The 18,830-nt window shown below is 45.4% G+C and overlaps 1 protein-coding gene across 2 annotated transcripts in view; it reads right to left on the bottom strand.

Moving 5' to 3' along the window:
• Positions 1-18,830, bottom strand: part of GRIA1 (glutamate ionotropic receptor AMPA type subunit 1) — a 127,729-nt gene that overhangs the window by 52,964 nt on the left and 55,935 nt on the right. For both annotated transcript variants that reach the window (XM_075164227.1, XM_075164229.1), the window contains exons 3-5: positions 13,641-13,880; positions 12,031-12,215; positions 7,227-7,280 (exon numbers count right to left, since the gene is read on the bottom strand). In XM_075164227.1, the coding sequence (XP_075020328.1) occupies positions 7,227-7,280; positions 12,031-12,215; positions 13,641-13,880 (479 nt within the window). The remainder of the gene's footprint in view (positions 1-7,226; positions 7,281-12,030; positions 12,216-13,640; positions 13,881-18,830) is intronic.

The following is an 18,830-nucleotide window of genomic DNA, read 5'->3' as shown; positions in this document are numbered from 1 at the left end:
CAAGGGAGGTTTAGATTGGACATTAGGAGAAATTTGACATTAGGAAAAATTTCTTCACGGAAAGAGTGGTCAGGCCTTGGAACAGGCTGCCCAGGGAAATGGTTGAGTCACCATCCCTGGAAGTATTTAAAAGACATGTAGATATGGTGCTTAGGGACACGGTTTAGCGGGCATGGTGGTGTTGGGTTGACGGTTGGACTCAATGATCTTAGAGATCTTTTCCAACCTTAATGATTCTATGATTTCTGAGAAACACTGTTTTTTTGTGTCCTCCCTCTGCATCTTCTGAGCCCTCCACATCTCCCTCCGAGACCAGCAAAGCTCATCTCTAAATGAGGAGATGGAAAATGCCCCTTTCTCTTGAATTGCCTTGAGAAGACTTGTTGGCTGAACATAACACAGTCCCCTCACCCCAAGAATGAGTGTTAGGTTTTTTAGTCCCATTCTGCCTGCGATGAAGGGACTGGAGTCTATTTTTTTCTTTTTTTTTTTTTTAATGAGTCGTGCACTGAAATATTCTTTTGTAAGCAAAAAACATTTAAGCAATTCACCCTGAGCTTGGGTGGGTGCCACAGAAACCTGTGGCACCATCGGGAAACTGGCCCAGCTCTCTTTAGATGCTATCCATGTATGGCTTGCAATGCCAGACTGCTTCCTGCTAGCAGATTTTATGATTATAAGAAACTTTGCAAAGCAAAACAATTGCTTCTGAATGGCTGTAGATCAGCTGAGTGAATTCAAAGTGGCTCGTGTCATTCCAAGGTATGCCAGTGTCTTTCTGCAGGGAGCAAGAAGTCGAGTGTTTCCAGACGGAGCATCCTTAATATACCAAATTATCTTCCAGCTTGACTTCTCCAGTGAAGCATCATTCCTCATTCCCATCACTTTGTATTAATAAGGAGGGTACGTCAAAAAAGAGCCCATCTGTTCAAGTCTCATTCCAGCATGCCTTCCAACAGGAGAGGTCGTCTTCTCTTCTGCAGAATTATTAATATGTCAAATCTCGTTGCGGCAGCAAAACATGTGAGTCCTCACTGTAACACAGAAGTAAGTGAAGAAGAAAGGGAAAAGAAAGATGGGAAGAGGGGACACTTTCAGACAAGGTCCCAATCCTGCAGTTTGATAAGTCTGTTTTGTCCTGGTTTATCAATGCAAAGCAAACTAAGTCAGGTGAGGATCCAGACTTCAAGGACATCGGGCTGAGGATGACCAGTAACTTTTTTTGGTACACCTCTACAGGCATAAGATTTTCTTCGTGGTATTATTTTCATTAGCCCTACCCTACTGCTGCAGCACATTCTGGATATAAATGATCATTCACATCTTGTTGTAAAGCTCGGTCCGGGCAGAGGGACAAATGCTCTAGGTGGATGTTTGTGCTTTAGAGAGCTTTCAGAGGAGAAACTAATTCAAAGGTTTGGGAAACGTGCCGTGTAGTGACAGATGCCAGGACTTCAATCAAAGGTATGATTAAGGGATGACCTGATCACAGCTTACAAGGACCAAAACGTCAGTAATGGAATATTTGGTCTAGCAAACAGAAGCATAAATCTGATGGAAGAAGCTGAAGCTAGGCAAGTTTCCATTAGAAAAAAGCACTGATGAAGTCACCATGAGGAAGATACTACGGATTTACACGTCACCCCTTGCCAATTGAGCTGGGGTAATGGATTAGGAGACTGCAAAAGGCTGCGGAAACCTGTTAGTTTAACACTCTTTTGCTGAGAGCAAACACATTTTTCCTTCCAACGGCTGTAATATAATCTGTCAGTTACTCACCTGATGCTCAGTGATTTTTTTTAAGCCACAGTAAATCACTCATTAGCTACTGCAAAAATCCTGCCAAGGTTGCAGTTCGTATTCTCCTGTGTGGGCAATTTTTGTATCAAAACCAGATTATTTTCTTTTACATGAGACACTCTAATTCAAGCAAAAATTAGTTCAGGGTATTGCTGTGCTTTTACTATCAGTAATTCAGATGAGAAAATGTTATAAGGGTTTCTTCTGCTTGATAATCTTTGAATCAGGACAGAAAAGCTGTTTGGAAGTGAAATGCAGACCTCAGAAATTTCAAGGATATATTATATTGTCTTCCTCTGCCTGGAAAACCAAGTTTTTGCATGAGTCTACCTGCACCAACCTCTCAGAAAGAGGAAAGATCTAACTGGTGTAATTTTAGAAACCTAAAAATAACTTAGGACATCTCTTTCCAACATAAGAATATAATTTTTGCAAGACCAGGCATCTTGAGATCTTATCAGGACAAGAAGTCGATGCTGTACGCACCCTTTTGGAAACTCCCACCAAACAGAGTTTCCAATCAGCTAGTGCTGCAAACCTGAGTATTACTGACCTTGTTTGTACCTTCAGTCAGCGATGCTTCAGGGCGCAGGAGACAGTGTTAAGAACTGAGGGTGATTAAAATAAACGTGGCAGCTTTCAAGCTGATGGGAGACTGACAATTGCAACATTTTAGCTCCAGACAAGCTGAATCAGAGGCTTGGTGCAGGCAGCGGAGCCCTCGACACATGGCCAGTACCACACGTTACTCTTGTGCTGTGGCAGGTACAGCTTCTTGCACTAGGCTCGTACCCAGCACGGACACAGCAGACCCTTCCCACGTGGCCACAGCACATGCTGCAGGATGTACACATGCTGCATCGCTTTAGGGGAGCTGATCTCTGCTGGTGCTGGGAGAACTTTGCTCCCCAGGGATGTGGATGTCCTTTTTGACAGCCAGTTTGGGAGGGTATCCCTTCTTCATTGTCTGCTCCAACTGGCTGGTCTCAGGTCACCGTGTGTCAGCCCTGGTGGTGCAGGAGTTCTGCCTTCCATTTTTGCAGGGAAAAAATCCAAGAGGCCCATTTAAACCACAGGTGAACTGGATCAAACCACTAGATTTTGCCTGACTCCTGCACAAGCCACTCTGCTGGCAAAGCTGCTGTGCTGTAACCTGCAAAGCCACCACAACTGCTTGCAAAGTGAAACTGTCTATGGTCTAACTCAGCACTGACACATGCTGATGTAAAATGGCACAGGAAAAAAATGCTTACCTCTGCTAATCAACTCCGTTTTTATCTTTACTCTTCCCTGCTACCCCTAGCATCAGCAATCTCATACACTTATCTATTCAACTTCAAATAAAAGCATTTGCTAAAAGAACAACCCGGACTAATGCACCAGAAAAGGAAAAAAGGCTAAAACACTGTATGTGGCAGCTGTCCTTCAAACTTTTCTTTTAAAAACAGGTCACATGAATGTCACTTATTTTAAGACAAAGATTTTCCTCTGCCCAAGAGAGCTGATGTTCTCCCACTACTGACAGTAGCCAGCCTACACCCCTGGCATAGGGCAAACAGACACATGAAGCCAAGGTTATGGGGAAAAAGTCTGTAATATCAAAAGAAAGGAATCCCAGAAGTTTCTAAGCTTGCTCCTCTGATGGTATTGACTGTGTTTCTTTTCTTTGTGGTTGTTACACTGATGCAAAGGCTGAGAACAAAGCTTAGAAAAATAAGACTCACAAAAACAAACACTTCTTAAAGATGCCAAACCAATTTGAGTTCCAAAAAGAAAAATAAAGATACAGAAAGAGAGAGAGAGATGATTGCAACCCCCACAGTGCTGGTACACCTGACAAACATCCAGGCTGGCAGCTGGTAAAAGCTAATGGGGGTAACTCTAATGGGTACTGGTCGAGGGTCAGGTTTTCATGAGTTTGCAAAAGCCATAGACAGTGACAAATTTGCCTCAAGGAGAGGCAAGGATGCTCACACGAACCCTACCCGTGGCAGTGATGTTGGAGACAGACCTTCGTGGGACGGGCAGGGCTGAGGAGACAAGACAGGTTGTGTCTTTAACAGGCATAGCAGATTCAGAGAAGGATGTTTGCCCATGGCCTAAGGTGCAGAATGGTTTCATTTTGTTTGTGAACACAGAAATATTATTGTCTCACCTTGGCAACAGCAATTTCACTGAAAAAGAAAGCTGTTCTTGCTAGGAAATACTAGCTTTCATTTGCTGCTACTTGTCAAATTCCGGTTGGTGCTTTACTACAGCTCACCCGGCAGCAACCGCTGGGCAAACAAGTGGTGATTAATGCAAGCCAGTTCTCCTCTTTGTTCAGGAATTGTCTGTGACCAGACAGGGAATTCCTCTGTGTTCAAAATGGATGATTTTTGCAGGCCTTATTCAGCCTGTGCATTGCCTTGCAAACTCACTTGCTTTGCGTTCCGGATGTAACCCCAGTTTGGAGCTGCTGTAACTGGGCAGTAGTGTGCTGCTGCTTGATTTTCTGGCTGAGTATAGCTCTGAACAAGCAGATAGCCAAAAATAAGAATTTGAGTGAGGTTATCCATAAATATTTCCCAACATTTGCTTCCAATGTGTCATTTCCATAATTGTTTCCCCATGGGAAAGGGCCCAAGAAGGTTAGGCAGTGTTGCAAAAGGCAGGTATTAAAAATTCATCCCCCTGCTCCAGCTAGCGCAGGTATCTTGGTTGCTACGAACCAGCTGAGGGCTCACTTGACTTGTGCAAGGCAGAGCCTGTCCCAGCCGGGGCTGGGAGCCTTATCTTCATATAGGATGAGAGTCCTAAAATCAGGACTCCATCAGTCAGCACAGGGGACAAAAAAATAACTCATTTGGAAATGTTCAGGCACTTGCCATTTTTAGTTCTTAATTTATTCTCTTATGACCCAGTATTCCAGAACGAGCCACTTCCACAAAATTGGGCTGTTTTCTAGGCGTGCGGGTGTGCACATGAGGGTACGTGTGTGCGTGTGGGCAATGCACGCCCTGTCATCTTAGGACTTGTCTACTGGGGAAAATGTGGGGTGTTTAAGGTCTATCCACTATGTGTATGAGTCAGTGGGAATAAATTATAGCATGTTACACCCTCTGAAGGCTCTAATCCAGCAATGAGATGTCCTTAGAAGAAGGTAAAACCTACTGTGATCTCTTGGATGAGAACATCCACACTATGGTTTAACCCTGGCAGACGCCAACTTCCTACATTCTGCCAATCCCTTATAACATCCCTGGCCATCCCTGCAGAGGGAGGCTTCCTGCCCTTCCTCACTGTAATAATGGTCTCAGGGACATGGGATCTTCATGGCCTTTTTGCCATTCTCCTTGCAAACTGATCAGCGAGTAGCTCTCGTGTGGGTGCAGCACATCACAGAAACTGATTTGGCTTCTGGTGCCTGAAGCTGCCCACGTGCATGGCAGAACCACAAAGCTTGTTCTGCCCTGGAAAGGGCCTTCTTAACCTTAGTCCTTTTTTAAAAATAGTTTTCCCATGTTGTCTGACTATCCCCTCCTCTGGAGTTTGACTCTTTTGCAATGCTGGGTTTTAAGGAGCAGGAAAGACCAAAGGAAAGAACTCGAAATCCTTTCACTCTTCTCCTCCTCCCAAATCAAAGCTGCCTGAAAAGCACAGCTAGTAACAGTGGTTTCTGGAGTCCCATCAGACCCTGTGGGTCTCGGGGACCAAAAGCAGCCGCCTCTGAGCCGTGCCTGGGAGGTAGAATCTCCCTGCGGAGGGGCTGGGGAAATGAAAAGCCTTTTGCTCTGAGTTAATTATTTATAATCCATGTTGGCTGAGTATGCAGCCTCTTCCAGCCAGCTCTGTCCTCTCAGCATTTGTGCAAAGGCTAAGAAAACAAATTAAAGATGGGAAAAGTGTGCTTTCTGAGGCTGAAGGTGGGAGAGAGTAGCATCATAAGACAGAGGGAAATGTCCTTCATAACTTCAACACCTGAGTATTAGACCACCTCATGCCTGTAATGTATTTATCCTTATGAAACCGCGCAGGGAGAAGTAGTGATAGCATTCTCATTTAGCCTTCCGCATGCGTATACGTAAAAGCGCACAGACACGCACACTCCAGCTACTCCAGATAGCTTCCCTGCTTAATTTTAATGAAGGGACTTTCAAAAACATCTGAGGACTGGGACCTGGGTTACAGCAAATAATATTTTTTTAAAAATTATAAACCGAAGTTATTGGCTGCTCTACAGTTTGCATGTCTCCCCCTGCACAACGTAACATTTTTAACTTTGTAATTACATGGTAGGCACCCAGCAGAAGTGCAGGGTCAGTGTCAGGCCATCGTGGGGTAATTATGTGGCCATTTTTGTCTTGTAAATTACAGAGTTATCTTGGGACTGAGAGAAGGAGAACCGCAGCGAATGCTTGACTAATTGGTAGTTTAAAGTTTAATTACCCTGGGCCTGACGTGCTGCCTCGCAGACGCAGCTGCGGAAGGGAAGAACGGCTCCAGACCCCGCACGGACGTGGCGGGTCCTGGGGGAGCAGCTCAGCCCCAGGCTGCTGACACCAGCCCATCCTCTGCTGTGCATCGCCCCCGATGGACGGACACATCTGGGGGGGAGAGGGTAGGAGCTCTGCTGTGGAAAACTTCCAGCTGCCCTATGGATTGAGGCTATTCCTCTCTCTTACCTCTTCCCAAACCTCCCTAGGCAGAGAAATTCTCCAGCCTCCTAGGAGAGGACAGCATATTGCTTCAGAAAGATGGCCCTGCTGCTGCCCAGCACAGCTCTGTCCTCAGGCAGCACCTCCCTGCATTAAAGGCAGAATCCTTTCCTTAAAGAAATCTTTAAATCCAATTCATTCCTTAGAGTCATGACAGTCAGATTTGATTTGGCACCAAGTTGCAGAATAGGTATATGTGTTATTTTTACTGGAAGGTCAGAGGGATCTTGGTGCATCATCATTAACAAGTCTGCCCTTAGTGGGGCTCTCAGGATGGCTGCAAAACACTTCACTTGGGGGACACACACTGAAATGGAGTTAAAACTTGTTAGAAAATGCCAGATGTTACCAATAGTCAACAACTTCTTGGTGGCCTGAGTGAAAGAAGCTGGGAGGGCAAAACCAGGACCCCAGGTGCCCATGACATGCAAAAAAAGATCATTATCACAACAAGCATTAGTTGACAGTTGGCTTAACTGGCTTTGAAAAGATGCAGATTGAATTTGGAGGCGAAAAAAAAAATAATCCAGCAACCTTGGAGATACCCTGGAGATAATCTTGCTGGCTCAAGACAGAAAACACCACAAGTGAGAACGCCGCAAAGGACTTTGCTATTTTTTTCTAATCAAAAGCTTAATTAGAAAAAAGACTTCCAGCTCAGTAACTGTAAGTATAGTGCTTTGCAAAATATGAGGTACTGAAAAAAAAAAGCCAAGGAGGGAAACTCACCAAATTTGCCAGAATGTAGTGGTACCCATTCCCATTTTTTTCAAGCTTGATGATCTGCAAGATGAAAACCAAGGATATTTAGCAGAGACCAACTAAGGAAGTAAAGCTTCATTTATCTACCCTTCCTCCCTATTTTTCCCCGATGAGACTGTTTGGTTGAAGAGAGGAAGACAAAGCAAAAGAAAAGTTCACAATCTTGTTAGAGGAAGGACAGAGCTTTCACACATGATATTTGAGCAGCAAGGCTGAAATTAGACAGGACAAGATCCCCAAGCAGATTCCATAGGCAGGGAGAATAAACTACCTGAACCAACCTGTTTCCTGTGGGCTCAGGGATAAAAACACAGTGCGTTTTCTAAAAAAAGGTTAAACAAGATTTATATTTCAGACATTAAAGGAACAAAGTGGGGAGCTGGGGTCCATTTGTCCTGTGAATGCAGCTGAAACACTGAGCAAGACTAAAGAGCTATTCTGCACATCCTCCCATCTAGAGTCCCTGCCGCAGACACCTACCAGGGTGAGATGTCAGGAGGTTTAGAATATAGGGCAATTTTTTTCCTTTAGTGCACTGGGATAGCTTCAAGCCACATCTCCAGAACAAAGCTGCCTGGGCAAGTCACTCAACAGAGGATTCCCCTTGCAAGTTCATTGAGATTATTTATATCTTCATACTCATGGTGTCCCAATATATGCTCTTTGCCACTTACTCCTTTCTCCCTGATGCCTGTAGAGTTAGGTTTTTATTCTGTCTGTAGAGTTAGCTTTTTATTCTCTTTTATCAACACAATTGCTTATGGATCTGTAATGTTTGAAAGTTTCTATGTTAGCTGGAAAAGTTTCCCTTGTCTAAGTAGAGAGGCACCATCTGTTGCAGGGTTGCCTGTGATTATGGGGGACAGGGTCATTGATCAGATGGTCCCTAGCTGTCTTTTTCTTCCTTGATTTAAAAAAATACAGAAAGAATACAGCTAAAAATTACATTATTCTTCCTGACTCTGGATTTCCACCAAAATTCCTCTTCACTGATACCATCTGCATTTGAGCCAATCCACATGCAGAAAGAAGACAGTGAAAAAAAGGCCCAAACCAGCATACCCTCAGAACCTGGAAGAACACAAGAATTGCCAGTTTCTGAGAGAATTGTGCTGTTTCCATAAGGTTTCTTTGTGGGCAACACTACCTCTTACTTCCGTTGTCGTATGAATTGTTTCTGAATTACTGCCTGCATTGCTAACGCTCAGGCAAAATCTGCACGAACGGTAGCAAGGCCAGAAACAGCCTCACAGCCAGAATGATAATAAAATGACTGTTGTGTTGGATTCGACCAGAGGTCGGTCTACCCAGGACTTCGTTCTGATACTAGGCTGGTAGCAGGTGCTTGAGAAGCATCAGATGAGGGCACACACAGGCTGATCCTCCCCATGGGACAGCACTCCCAGATTATCATAAGCAGCTATTTAGGGATTGCCAAATGGATTATAAATAAGCTGACACTTGGTCTGTGCAACTGGTTCATCTGCTTTAGCCTTTCTCTGATGAAGTGCTCTTGTATGCACATTAAACTCATCTGGTTCCCAACATTAACGTGGGGGTGGCAATTAACTCTAATGCAGGCTTCATTTAGTAGCAGTTTCTTACACAACTAATGTCAGCTCCACCAGCTTCACTGCCCTGTGATTCTCCCCACAGGATCCCTCAGTATGGCTTCTGCTGAGCAGTCTGGAGCCCTCAGAAAAAAACTCTGTATACCTAAGGCTATAAAGATATATACTCTTATTATGGGTAGTTTTCTGAGTATCTTTCATAGCCAGATCTGAGAAGCAAAACCAGACCCAACTTGTCCCCTTCCATTCATCAACAGAGACCGACCTTTACAGTAAGTCCTAGACCTTGTGGGAGGAAGGAGCATCTCCGGGGCACTGGGATGTCTGAGAATTACGATCCAATTCCCCATTTCTCCAGTGTCAACAATAGCTAGTGCTGGCTCCTCCTGCCCAAACTCTCCCTTTGTTATTTTATTAGGTGTCAGAGTCGATGAACCGGAGAGGGCTGCCATCCAGCTTTCCCTGAGCTGTTAATCTTGCAGCCCATCCACCTGAATTATGAGGCTTGCTTCCTGTGTTTTACACAGTTATTTGTGATCTTAATTTATTTTAGAATGCTTGCTCAGTCCTAATGTGTCCGCACGGCGGTAGCAAGCTGAGGTTATAATAGCATTTATCACTTAGCCTGAACGTGGTGAGAGACTGTGCTAGGCTGCATGCTGATAGCTCACTTGGGCCACCTAGGTTTCATTACCCACTTCTTAATGGGCCAGTTTGACATCTATTAGAGAGAAATCCTCTCAGAGTGAAACAGTGGCAAAGGAGAAATTCCAGTTATTCATTTTAATGAGAGACAAGGAAGAAACAATACAGGGCTTTGACAGAATACAACCCACCACTTACTTATCCCGTTAAGGCTACACAGTGCGGCCCCACGAATATCCTGCCGTGAACCAGGGCCTGGCTCATAAACGACAGTTACCTCGGCAAAGATAAATCATGCCCTTAAGACACAATACAGAGAAATCTCCGAGAAAGAAACTAGGTCATTTTCCCATGTATCATTAACACATTGAGCACTGGCTCCTCTACAGCTATGGTCTCCAGAATGCAGGGACTGCCTTGCTGGAGTCAGTGGTGGTTATTGGTGTTATGTGTACAGGGTGGGAAGAAAAAATTAAAAGTCTGTGCAAGCACCAGTGTGTTCGTGTGAGGGACTGACGCTAAACAGCCATCCCCAGCTCCTCTGTTCACCGGGGAGCACAAACCCACAGCCATGGAAAGACAGAGACAGGCTTGTCAGTGAAGAGATAAATGCAGCCTGAGAGGCTGAGGCAGCTCTTTGAACACCTCAGACACTCAAAGAGGCAGGCAAACAGAGCAGTGACATCCACGCAGAGCTTGCTGGTGTGGTGAGCTGGCCGCCAGCCTGAGTTTAAGTCCCAGCTGAATTTCACATGATAATGAGCTGAACACTATCTTTGACCCCCTCCAGTCATCTGCATGTTTTGAAGACCCGGCATCCCCTGCCCACCCTGGGATAACTACCTCTGCTCTCAGAAATCCCCGTGGACTCAGAACAAGAAGTCAAACGAGGATAAAAATGGACTATACAGGTCTGAAAAAAGTTATCTACAGCCCTATCCCTAACGGGAGCGTTAACTCCTAGGCACAGACGTCTGTTGGAATTGCTCTGTCTTTAACGGATCTTTTTTACAGCATTGCAAAATAAATATAATCACAAGATTTTTTAGTGTTCTTGCAAATAGCTTTACTTAAATCTAAGATTAACTCTTGCTCCAGTTGTGTGAAGAAGTTTGAAAGAAAAACCAACATCATTAACCCTAGAAATCTGATATACCTTATAGGAAAGCTTTTAGAAAAGGCAAATTCACTGCCTAGGTCCTGTGAAAAATTTTGTACAACTACAGCTACTCTGTGGTCAGAGAGAAGACTTTACCCTTCAGAATAATCTGGTCTCTCCTTCATGAGCATGATCTTTACTTTGAGGTTAAAACCTGCTACCTGCTTCGTTATTATATATAATGGAATAGCACCCAACAAGGATGGATTGTGCTCATCGCTGAGCCGTGCAGCTGGTGAAACGGCAGTCCTTGCCCCAGACAGCGAGCAGCTGAAGTGTGAGATGGGAGATGTCAGGTAGTTTAGACAAAGCGACGTGTGAAGCACGAGGTAAGAGTGAGCTGGTTATGAGAAGTACGATAGCAGGAGTCACTGCACTGGCTGCGTGGCTCTTTCTAAGCCACGTGGGACAGGAGTCCCAGCTGTGGGGAAAGCCTTGGCTGTAGGTGTGAGGGGGAAAGATATTAAGGCTGGAGTTGAAGAGGGGACACAAGCACGGACTGAGACCTGTCCATGGGTTTGCATTGGTCTCCCGTCTACAGAAGTCCATATTCAGGACTTAGGGAAAGCATTAAGGGAGGCATGGAGGAAAGACGATAGGGAAAATTTGGGTCTGCACTATTGGGCGACCTATCTAGAGTGAGGATGAGTAAGGCAGGGCATACAATGTAGCTGCTGAGTCCTCTGTTGCATATCCCATCTGCCTTGTGGCCATGAGCTGACAAAACAGCCAGGATATGGCTAGGAATGAACCAGTCTCTCACTGTAAGGCACAAGAGGAGCTGGAAACATCCAATCCTGCTACAGCCTGGATGCCCTGGGAGGATGCTGAGCTCCAGCGTGATCTGGAGACAGTGCTCCTGAGGACACTACGGATGTACCATAAAGCTTCTCCATCTCTGTCCTGCTGGCAGTGGTTGTGAGAATTTGGTGCAGCACATGGAGGCTGGAGGACCAGGAATCTGGCAGTGCCAGTTCACACCTCCACCCTAACTCACAGGAGGTGGGAAAACCAGATAAAAACTCAGCAGAATAAGGAAGTGCCACGTCTTGTGCATGCTGCTTGGAAGAATTAGCACAAAGCAAACTTGTCGGAGAGTAAGGGGGTGTAAAGGGCTCAGCAGAGGAGTCAAACAAGTAGGGAATGTAGAGCAGCAGAGCTCACTCAGCATGAATACATGGGAGCTCCTAGTATTTATACGGCTTCACAGTTTCCACAATAACACAATGGAGAAATACCTGCAAGCTCGGCAGCCTGCTGCAATACACACACACCACATCCAATGAGAGCTGCCATGAGACATGGATCAGACAAGAATGGGGAGAACTTCTCCAGGAGAAACACCTTTCCTGTCCTGCATGCAAGACCCCTCCCAGAAGACCCGCACCAACACAACCTTGCTAAGAATGATGTTCAGCCTCTCAGATTCACAGTCCACCACCACCAGCCTTTCCTTCTTCTTCTCCAGCTCCTGGAAGAGCACACGGTAGCCCTCTTCTGTTGTCGTGAGGATGTTGACAGCTGTCACCTGCCAGTTCTTCTCGGCTGCGGTGTCCAGTACTTTCTGTAGGACTGACAAACCTGTGATGGGAATAGAGGGGGAAGAGGACAGTAAGGGGAGAACCAGGTTTTAGGTGTGCAATGGCATCTTCCCAACCTTCTGACAGCCTGCGTAGCTGCCTCAAGCCAGGCTGGATACGGCATCGCAAGAGTGCAGCAGAACTACAGAGAGCAGCTAATAGTCTAGCATCTTACCCAAACACAGCTGGGCTAGAATTAATGACTCCTGCTTTTTCTGTCCTAGCACAGGAAAATAGAATGATTCCAGGCCTAGTTTTCCTTTGTAATCGGCAGATCAGTCTCGTTGATCAGGCCCTGCTGTGGGATTCAGATAAGAGCTCTAATCCCCATCTTCTTGTCTGTCACTATCCAACTCACTTGATTTCTTTGGGCCATAGTTCCCCGCTCATCTTTGATCTGTTTAGGCTCTACGCTCCTAGGGTTAGGGACACCCTCAGCAATCACAATACACAATCACATTCAGTGTCCGTCTCTCTCAGCAGCATCTCATCAGAAAACTTCATTATTTTTAAAAGGATCTTGCCTAAATTGCATGCACAGCCTTCCAGAGGAGATACACATAGTCAGCACTGCTCTGGAGTTCTGCTAGACAACCCCGTCTACTGCAGTCCTTTTGGGATATTCAGCGTGCCCATGCCTCGTGACAACAGAAAGTGGGGTGGGATGCTTTTACATCTTCTCCTTGTCTCTTAAGGTCATCCTGTCCCTGCAAGGGCTAATGATAACTTCCAGGACAGAGCTGTGAATCACCATTACCTCTGCGCTGTCCTCCACAAGCCCATTTTGCTCTCGGCCTCCAAGCCTAGAGCTTTAAAGGCATCTGAGAGCTGGGGAAACTGAATCACAGAGCGATGAGCTCACTAGCCCTGTTCATGATTTGGAAAGTTAGATAGTATCTTCCAAGGACCCAATAAAGGTTTTCGTTATTTTACATAGACAACTAACATTCACTAACACAGGGAACTTGGAGTTTTCCAAGCTACCTGCCAGAAACACAGACAGGTATCACAACTGCGTGTGGGCTCAGGTGAGACCTGAGCAGCTGTCAGTTCACATTTATAAATGTGGGACTTGGTGGCCTTGAGTTTGACAGGCCTATTCAATATGGGACCTATTCAATATAAACAATTTCCCCATTTGAAACTCAAACCGCTTACACATTAAATATTTCCCTCGTGTTGATGGGGTCAGACCTGATACTATGAACACAGACATACCGGGTCAGGCTAATGCTTCATCTAGATCAATGCCCACCTTCAGCAGTAATGAATGTTTAGAAGAGGAATAGGGGACATGGAAGGCATAGGGTGACCCTTCCTTTAGCCATCCTCTCAGCCTCCAGCAACCCATAGTAAGAGGAATTCTTTAGGCAAAGAACACTATGTTTAATTGCCTGGTAACCATTCCCATGTACTCGTGACTTACCCCGGTCAGCATCATAAATGTATACAAACTTCTGCCAGCTGTAGTGCTCGATGACACTGATGAGGGCATCCTGGAGCTCTGGGCGAAGCTGGAGAACAAACTGGTTGGATGTTTCGACAGGGAAGCTTGGTGTTATGAAGCAGACGTGGAGAGCCCCACAGAAAGACGTGAGCATGTTAACGGTTCTCCTCTCATAAAATCCAAAGATGGCGTAGACGCCCTTGGAGAACTGTGAGCAGACTGGAGGAGCAGAGAGAAAGGTCGTGAGGGCAGAAGGACAAGGAGGTTTCTCAGGGAAGTCACCAAAATAAACCTTTTCCCTGAGATAAGCTGTAGGCTTTCTGGACTAGATAACTTTCCTTGAGGCCTGTGGGTTGGTGAACGTAACCTGTGAAGAACAGGGCTTTTGGCCATGGGGTGCTCTGCCCTTGATCTCGACAGACCTATCTCTGATAGGAAGAAGGGGCACAGGAGAGTGAATTCAGTATCCTCAGGGCTCTGCTGAAGTTTTTGCTGCTTCTGGGATAAAATGTGTTATCTGAACAAGGGAACCCCCCAACAGAAAAGCACAGTGGCTCATCAAGCCTTGCCTCTTTGAGATGGCAGCTGTCTGGCCCCTGGAGCTGTTTTACTATGGGGGAGAAAGGCTGCAGCTAGAGCTTGCTATTGCAGCCCCAGATGCATTCAAGGAGCAGAAGGAAAGCATTTGCATGATAGCACAGCCCTTTGCGGCCAGTGACTCCAGGAGGAAACCATGGGTTTGACCTCAGAAGCTGAGACCACACTGAGAGGGCATCTCAGCAAAGGTTCACCTAGGTTCAATACACTCATAGCACAGCTACAGGGAGGTTTGTCCCCGGGCATGAGCTGCTGGCACAGAGCCTCTGACACCAGGCGTGCGTTAGTACTTGGGAACACCTGCGTGGCAGCTTCTGATTTCCTCACAAAGCCATGGTGGAGAAGGCTGTGGGCCCAGTGAGGTAGTGGTGGTGGCCTGGGAGGTCTCCACGACTAAGCTCTGAGGGTGCACGCTGGGTTCTCTGGCAGATGTTTGTGTCTGATCCCAGCAGCTGGCACTGTGCTGCGCAGGGAGGGCTCTCTTGGGCTGGAGAGCCCTTACCGGGAGAGCACTTAATGAGATCATGGGAGCTGCTGGAAAAATGCCTCAGGATCTCAGTGAGGCAGAGAAAGTTCAGACTTTGGGTTGTAAAGTTGTTGTTGTTTAGCCCCTGAGACAGTCAGGCTCGTTTAATATCACCCCTGTTTATGGCACATCCCAAGTTATCATCAATAAATCTCCAAGACAGAGGTGGTGGCAGTGACAGTGTTTTCCCTGTGTCAGAACTCCTGGCACCAGTGTCTCCTCCCGTTGTCACTCTGACTCTGAAGACCTTCGGCTGTGACATTTATACCGATTCAACACTTCACACATCACTCGCCAGCCAGACCTCCTTCCCCCAACAGAGTTCAGGATGAGAAGTTGGATGTGACATTTTGGGGTCCCCTGGCAAGCATTCTGCACTGCTTGGGAATCCCTTGACCTGGTTTGTGCTGGTAGCCGCCAGCACCGAACCTTCTGCACATAGTGGCTGGAGATAGGCTCCTAAACATGAGCTTGCTTCATCCTTAGCTGGGCTTCATCCCTCCAGCAAGGACCAGAAGTAGTCCCCGACTGGCTTACAGCCATGCTGGATAAGATTACCTTGTTCCTCACTTCTCCACTGCCAGCATCAAATATTCAGAGGGAAGAGCAAGAAATCCTGTGTCCCACTGTGCAAAGCAAGTCCCCACTCCCATCTCACCACCAAAAAGAAGCAGGTGGATTTCTGAAATGGCACAAAGTGCCAAGAGCTGAGAACTGAATCTCATGACACTGACGAGAATTTTTGCTTCCTCTTGGAGTTGAGCCCAGGTTTTGGGCATCCCAGCCCAGCAGTTTATCCCTAAGGTCACCCATCCTCTTTTTGCCACTCAGTGTCTGCGATCTCACATACCTCGGCACCCTCCTCCCCCAAGGGAATTTGTGTTTCTGCGGGGCAGGGACCTCTTGCGAAGCCTGAACCGTGACAGAAATAAAACCCTCTTGTCTTTATTTTCACGGCGGTGTCTCTCTTTGCAATCAGCAATTGTGTCTGTATCAGCTGGAGTCACTGCCCTCATCATGAGACTGACACATTCAGGAAGAAAAGTGGCAGACACAGATAGAAATAGTCTGAACATCATTTCCATGTGACTGGACCAGTGGGTCTAATGAACAGTGCGATACACCATATGCGAGAGATCAGAACATGATCTCTGGAGACCCAGGCTTTAGGCTCACCAAATGATTAAAGTAACATTCTCAGGGCAGCTGAACAATCCAGCACAATTAATAATCCAGACAATAAACTTAGCTGGCTTCTTTTGCTTTGTTTTAGGCAACCATAGCTTCCTTGAATTTTATTTTCTATTTGAAATGAACCTATTATTATTTAGATTTTTTTTTTAACTCTGTGGCTCAGTCACGCTCAGGCAGCCCTCCTACACTGTTCTGAGGCACTCATCAATCCCAGCGTTTGAAACAGATTGCACCAAAGACAACTGGGAGAATGAACAGTCTTTATCATTAGTAAGTTTGGAAAGAACCCTAGCTCACTTTGTGCTTTCAGACTAAAAGGAGCCACGGACAAGGCAGGTAATTTGGAAAAATAAAAGACTTGCTGAGGGTTATCATCCAAAGAACAACAAAGCAACCGTTGTGTCAATTAATCTGGAAAAATGAAAATAGTGAGAACTGGAGCCACCTTTCTGGGACTGAACTTGGCATAATGTAAAAGCGGTGGTCGCAAAATTATTTAAATCTCAGGACTATTTTAAATTACAGATGTTCCAAATGAATTTACCCAGCAAAACTAAAAAGAAGTTACTTGCCATTTAATACACTAAGAGATAGCTAGAATTTCTTTATATTTGCTTTAATTGTTTTATTATGCAAATTTATTAATAGTTGTGTTCTCATTTGATTGCTCTGCAACTTCCTAATAACATACTGTTAAGAATTGTATACCTTAACTAGAGGAAGCAAATATTTTAAACTCTTTTTGTTTTTCTAGTGGGAAGGAAGCTTATCAGTTCCTCAGCGGTCACTAGCCTCTGACTGATGCTTTTCTGAAAAGATTAAGAAACATAAAAGGGATAAAGATCATGCTGGAATGGAAGGTCCAAGAAGTTGAGCTCTTCTGCTCAATTGGCTGGTGATAACATCACACTTTGCAAGCCTCGTGCCAACTACCTATTAACAGCTGGATGGCCACAGACTGGCTTTTCCTACAGAAGAGAGTTGCAGTCAAGCTGGTGATTAGCTCTAGCAGCTGAATTTGGACAGTTCAGCCTCTGAAGTTCATTCCTGCAGGCGGGAAACTGGCTGAAATGCAACGGCATAAACGTCTGCGTATCCAAGGATGTGAGCATGAGTGAAAAGTGTTCACTTGGATGTAAATGCAGATATTTGTGATAGTTTGCATGTGCTATTCTTGGCCTCTGGGCTGCAAAAAAGTAAAGAAGGACAGAGAACATCTCTTCTGGGCTGTAACTATGCTGTTATCTTACAATGAATTTGTAATTAATTACAGAAAAGTTTTCCTCTAAACAAGCCCTCAGAAAATATAGTTCATAATGATTGATAACCATGGCAACTACCACCGTATTCACCCTGATCCGTCTTGTATAATTGATCAGGTTGGGACTTCTGACTGGGACATTCCCAGTGTGTGCTGCACCAAGCACCATGGAAATCCCATATCCCTTGTTCTCCAGGCACAGGATCTCTCACTGAGGCTCCCTAGTGCCATTCCATGAATAAAATAAGGTAAAAGCAGAGGCATTAACTTGGTTGTCACCTGGTTACACTGGAAAGACAACCCAGCGACAATCATCTGCTCTTTAGACACAACTCCGCGGTGCCTGTTGCAGCCAGGTGAGGTGAGACCTCCTCAGACTGCCCTAAAAACACTTCTAACTTACAATAAATATCAGAATAGCTTTATAAGTTAGTTAAAAAGTGGCTGATGTGGTAGAACAAGCAGGAGGAGGCCTCCCCTCTCCCTGTGTGGAAAGGTACTCATCATGGAACTGGTGTATCCTTGATGAGGAAAAAGCACACGTGCTTCACTCATGCTTAAAATCCCCAGACTCTAGGATTTCTAGTCCTGCAATTTATCTCAAGTTTCTCTTTTCATATGGAAATATTCAAGGTAAAGCATTTAAATTGGTGAGAGGAAACACGGACTTAATTGAAAGCACATGCAGGGTAGGACACCTACTCGGCAATTGAAGAGACGCAGCTCTGGCCACCTTTGCAAATGCTTTCAAGAAAAAGAAAAATACATGCCCACAACTTTAAATTGTACATTTTCTCTGCAGAAGGGGAAAGCAAAGAGATATTTCGAGTCTATAAAAATTCCTGGGAGACTTTTTGGCTAAAGCTCAGCTCTCAACCAGACAAAGAGAGAGGAGATGCACAAGACCGATTTCTGCATTTAGGAGGGCCAAAGATATTTTGGAACTGGAGGTTTGATCCAATCCATGTGAAAGGTAGATGTCAGATACAACAGATATCTCATTTGGATTTTGGTAAAAGCAGAAGGGAAACCAAAAAGTTTCTCTCAGAAATGGTCACCACAAAGAAGGGCTTAAACAGTCTTGGCATTTGAGGGAGGAGGAAGGGCAAACGGGCTGCACAGAAGGATGGGAATGAGGAGTTGGTCTCCAGGAGTGAAAATGGTGCAATTCTGCTGAGAATCTGCAAATAGGACTGCAAAAAATGGAACTGCTCCCCACGGACACAGCTGGAGATCCTGGCAACTGCTTATGTGCCATTTCCTTTAGAAGCAGAATTTTCACCATTTCACTGAGTTTAAGACTAGAAGGGGACATCAGATCATTTCTTCTGACTTTTTGTATCTCATGGATCATTAAATTTCACCCAGATACCCCTGGAGGGAGCCAATAATATGGTTTAGTTGACTCTCAGGAGACTCAACGGCTGCGTGCCTCTGCCAGAGAACAGAAGTAACAGAGACAGTGCTAATATCCAAAGCCACAAGAACAGTAAAAAAACTGATTAAATGAAATATCCCCAGACGTTCCCCACAAACGTCTCATGTTCTCTGTTGCAGAAGGAGACAAAAAATCCAGACAGTCCCTGCTAGA

This window comes from Calonectris borealis, chromosome 15 (assembly GCF_964195595.1).
Source record: "Calonectris borealis chromosome 15, bCalBor7.hap1.2, whole genome shotgun sequence".
NCBI lineage: Eukaryota > Metazoa > Chordata > Aves > Procellariiformes > Procellariidae > Calonectris > Calonectris borealis.
This window is presented reverse-complemented; position numbering and strand designations above follow the sequence as displayed.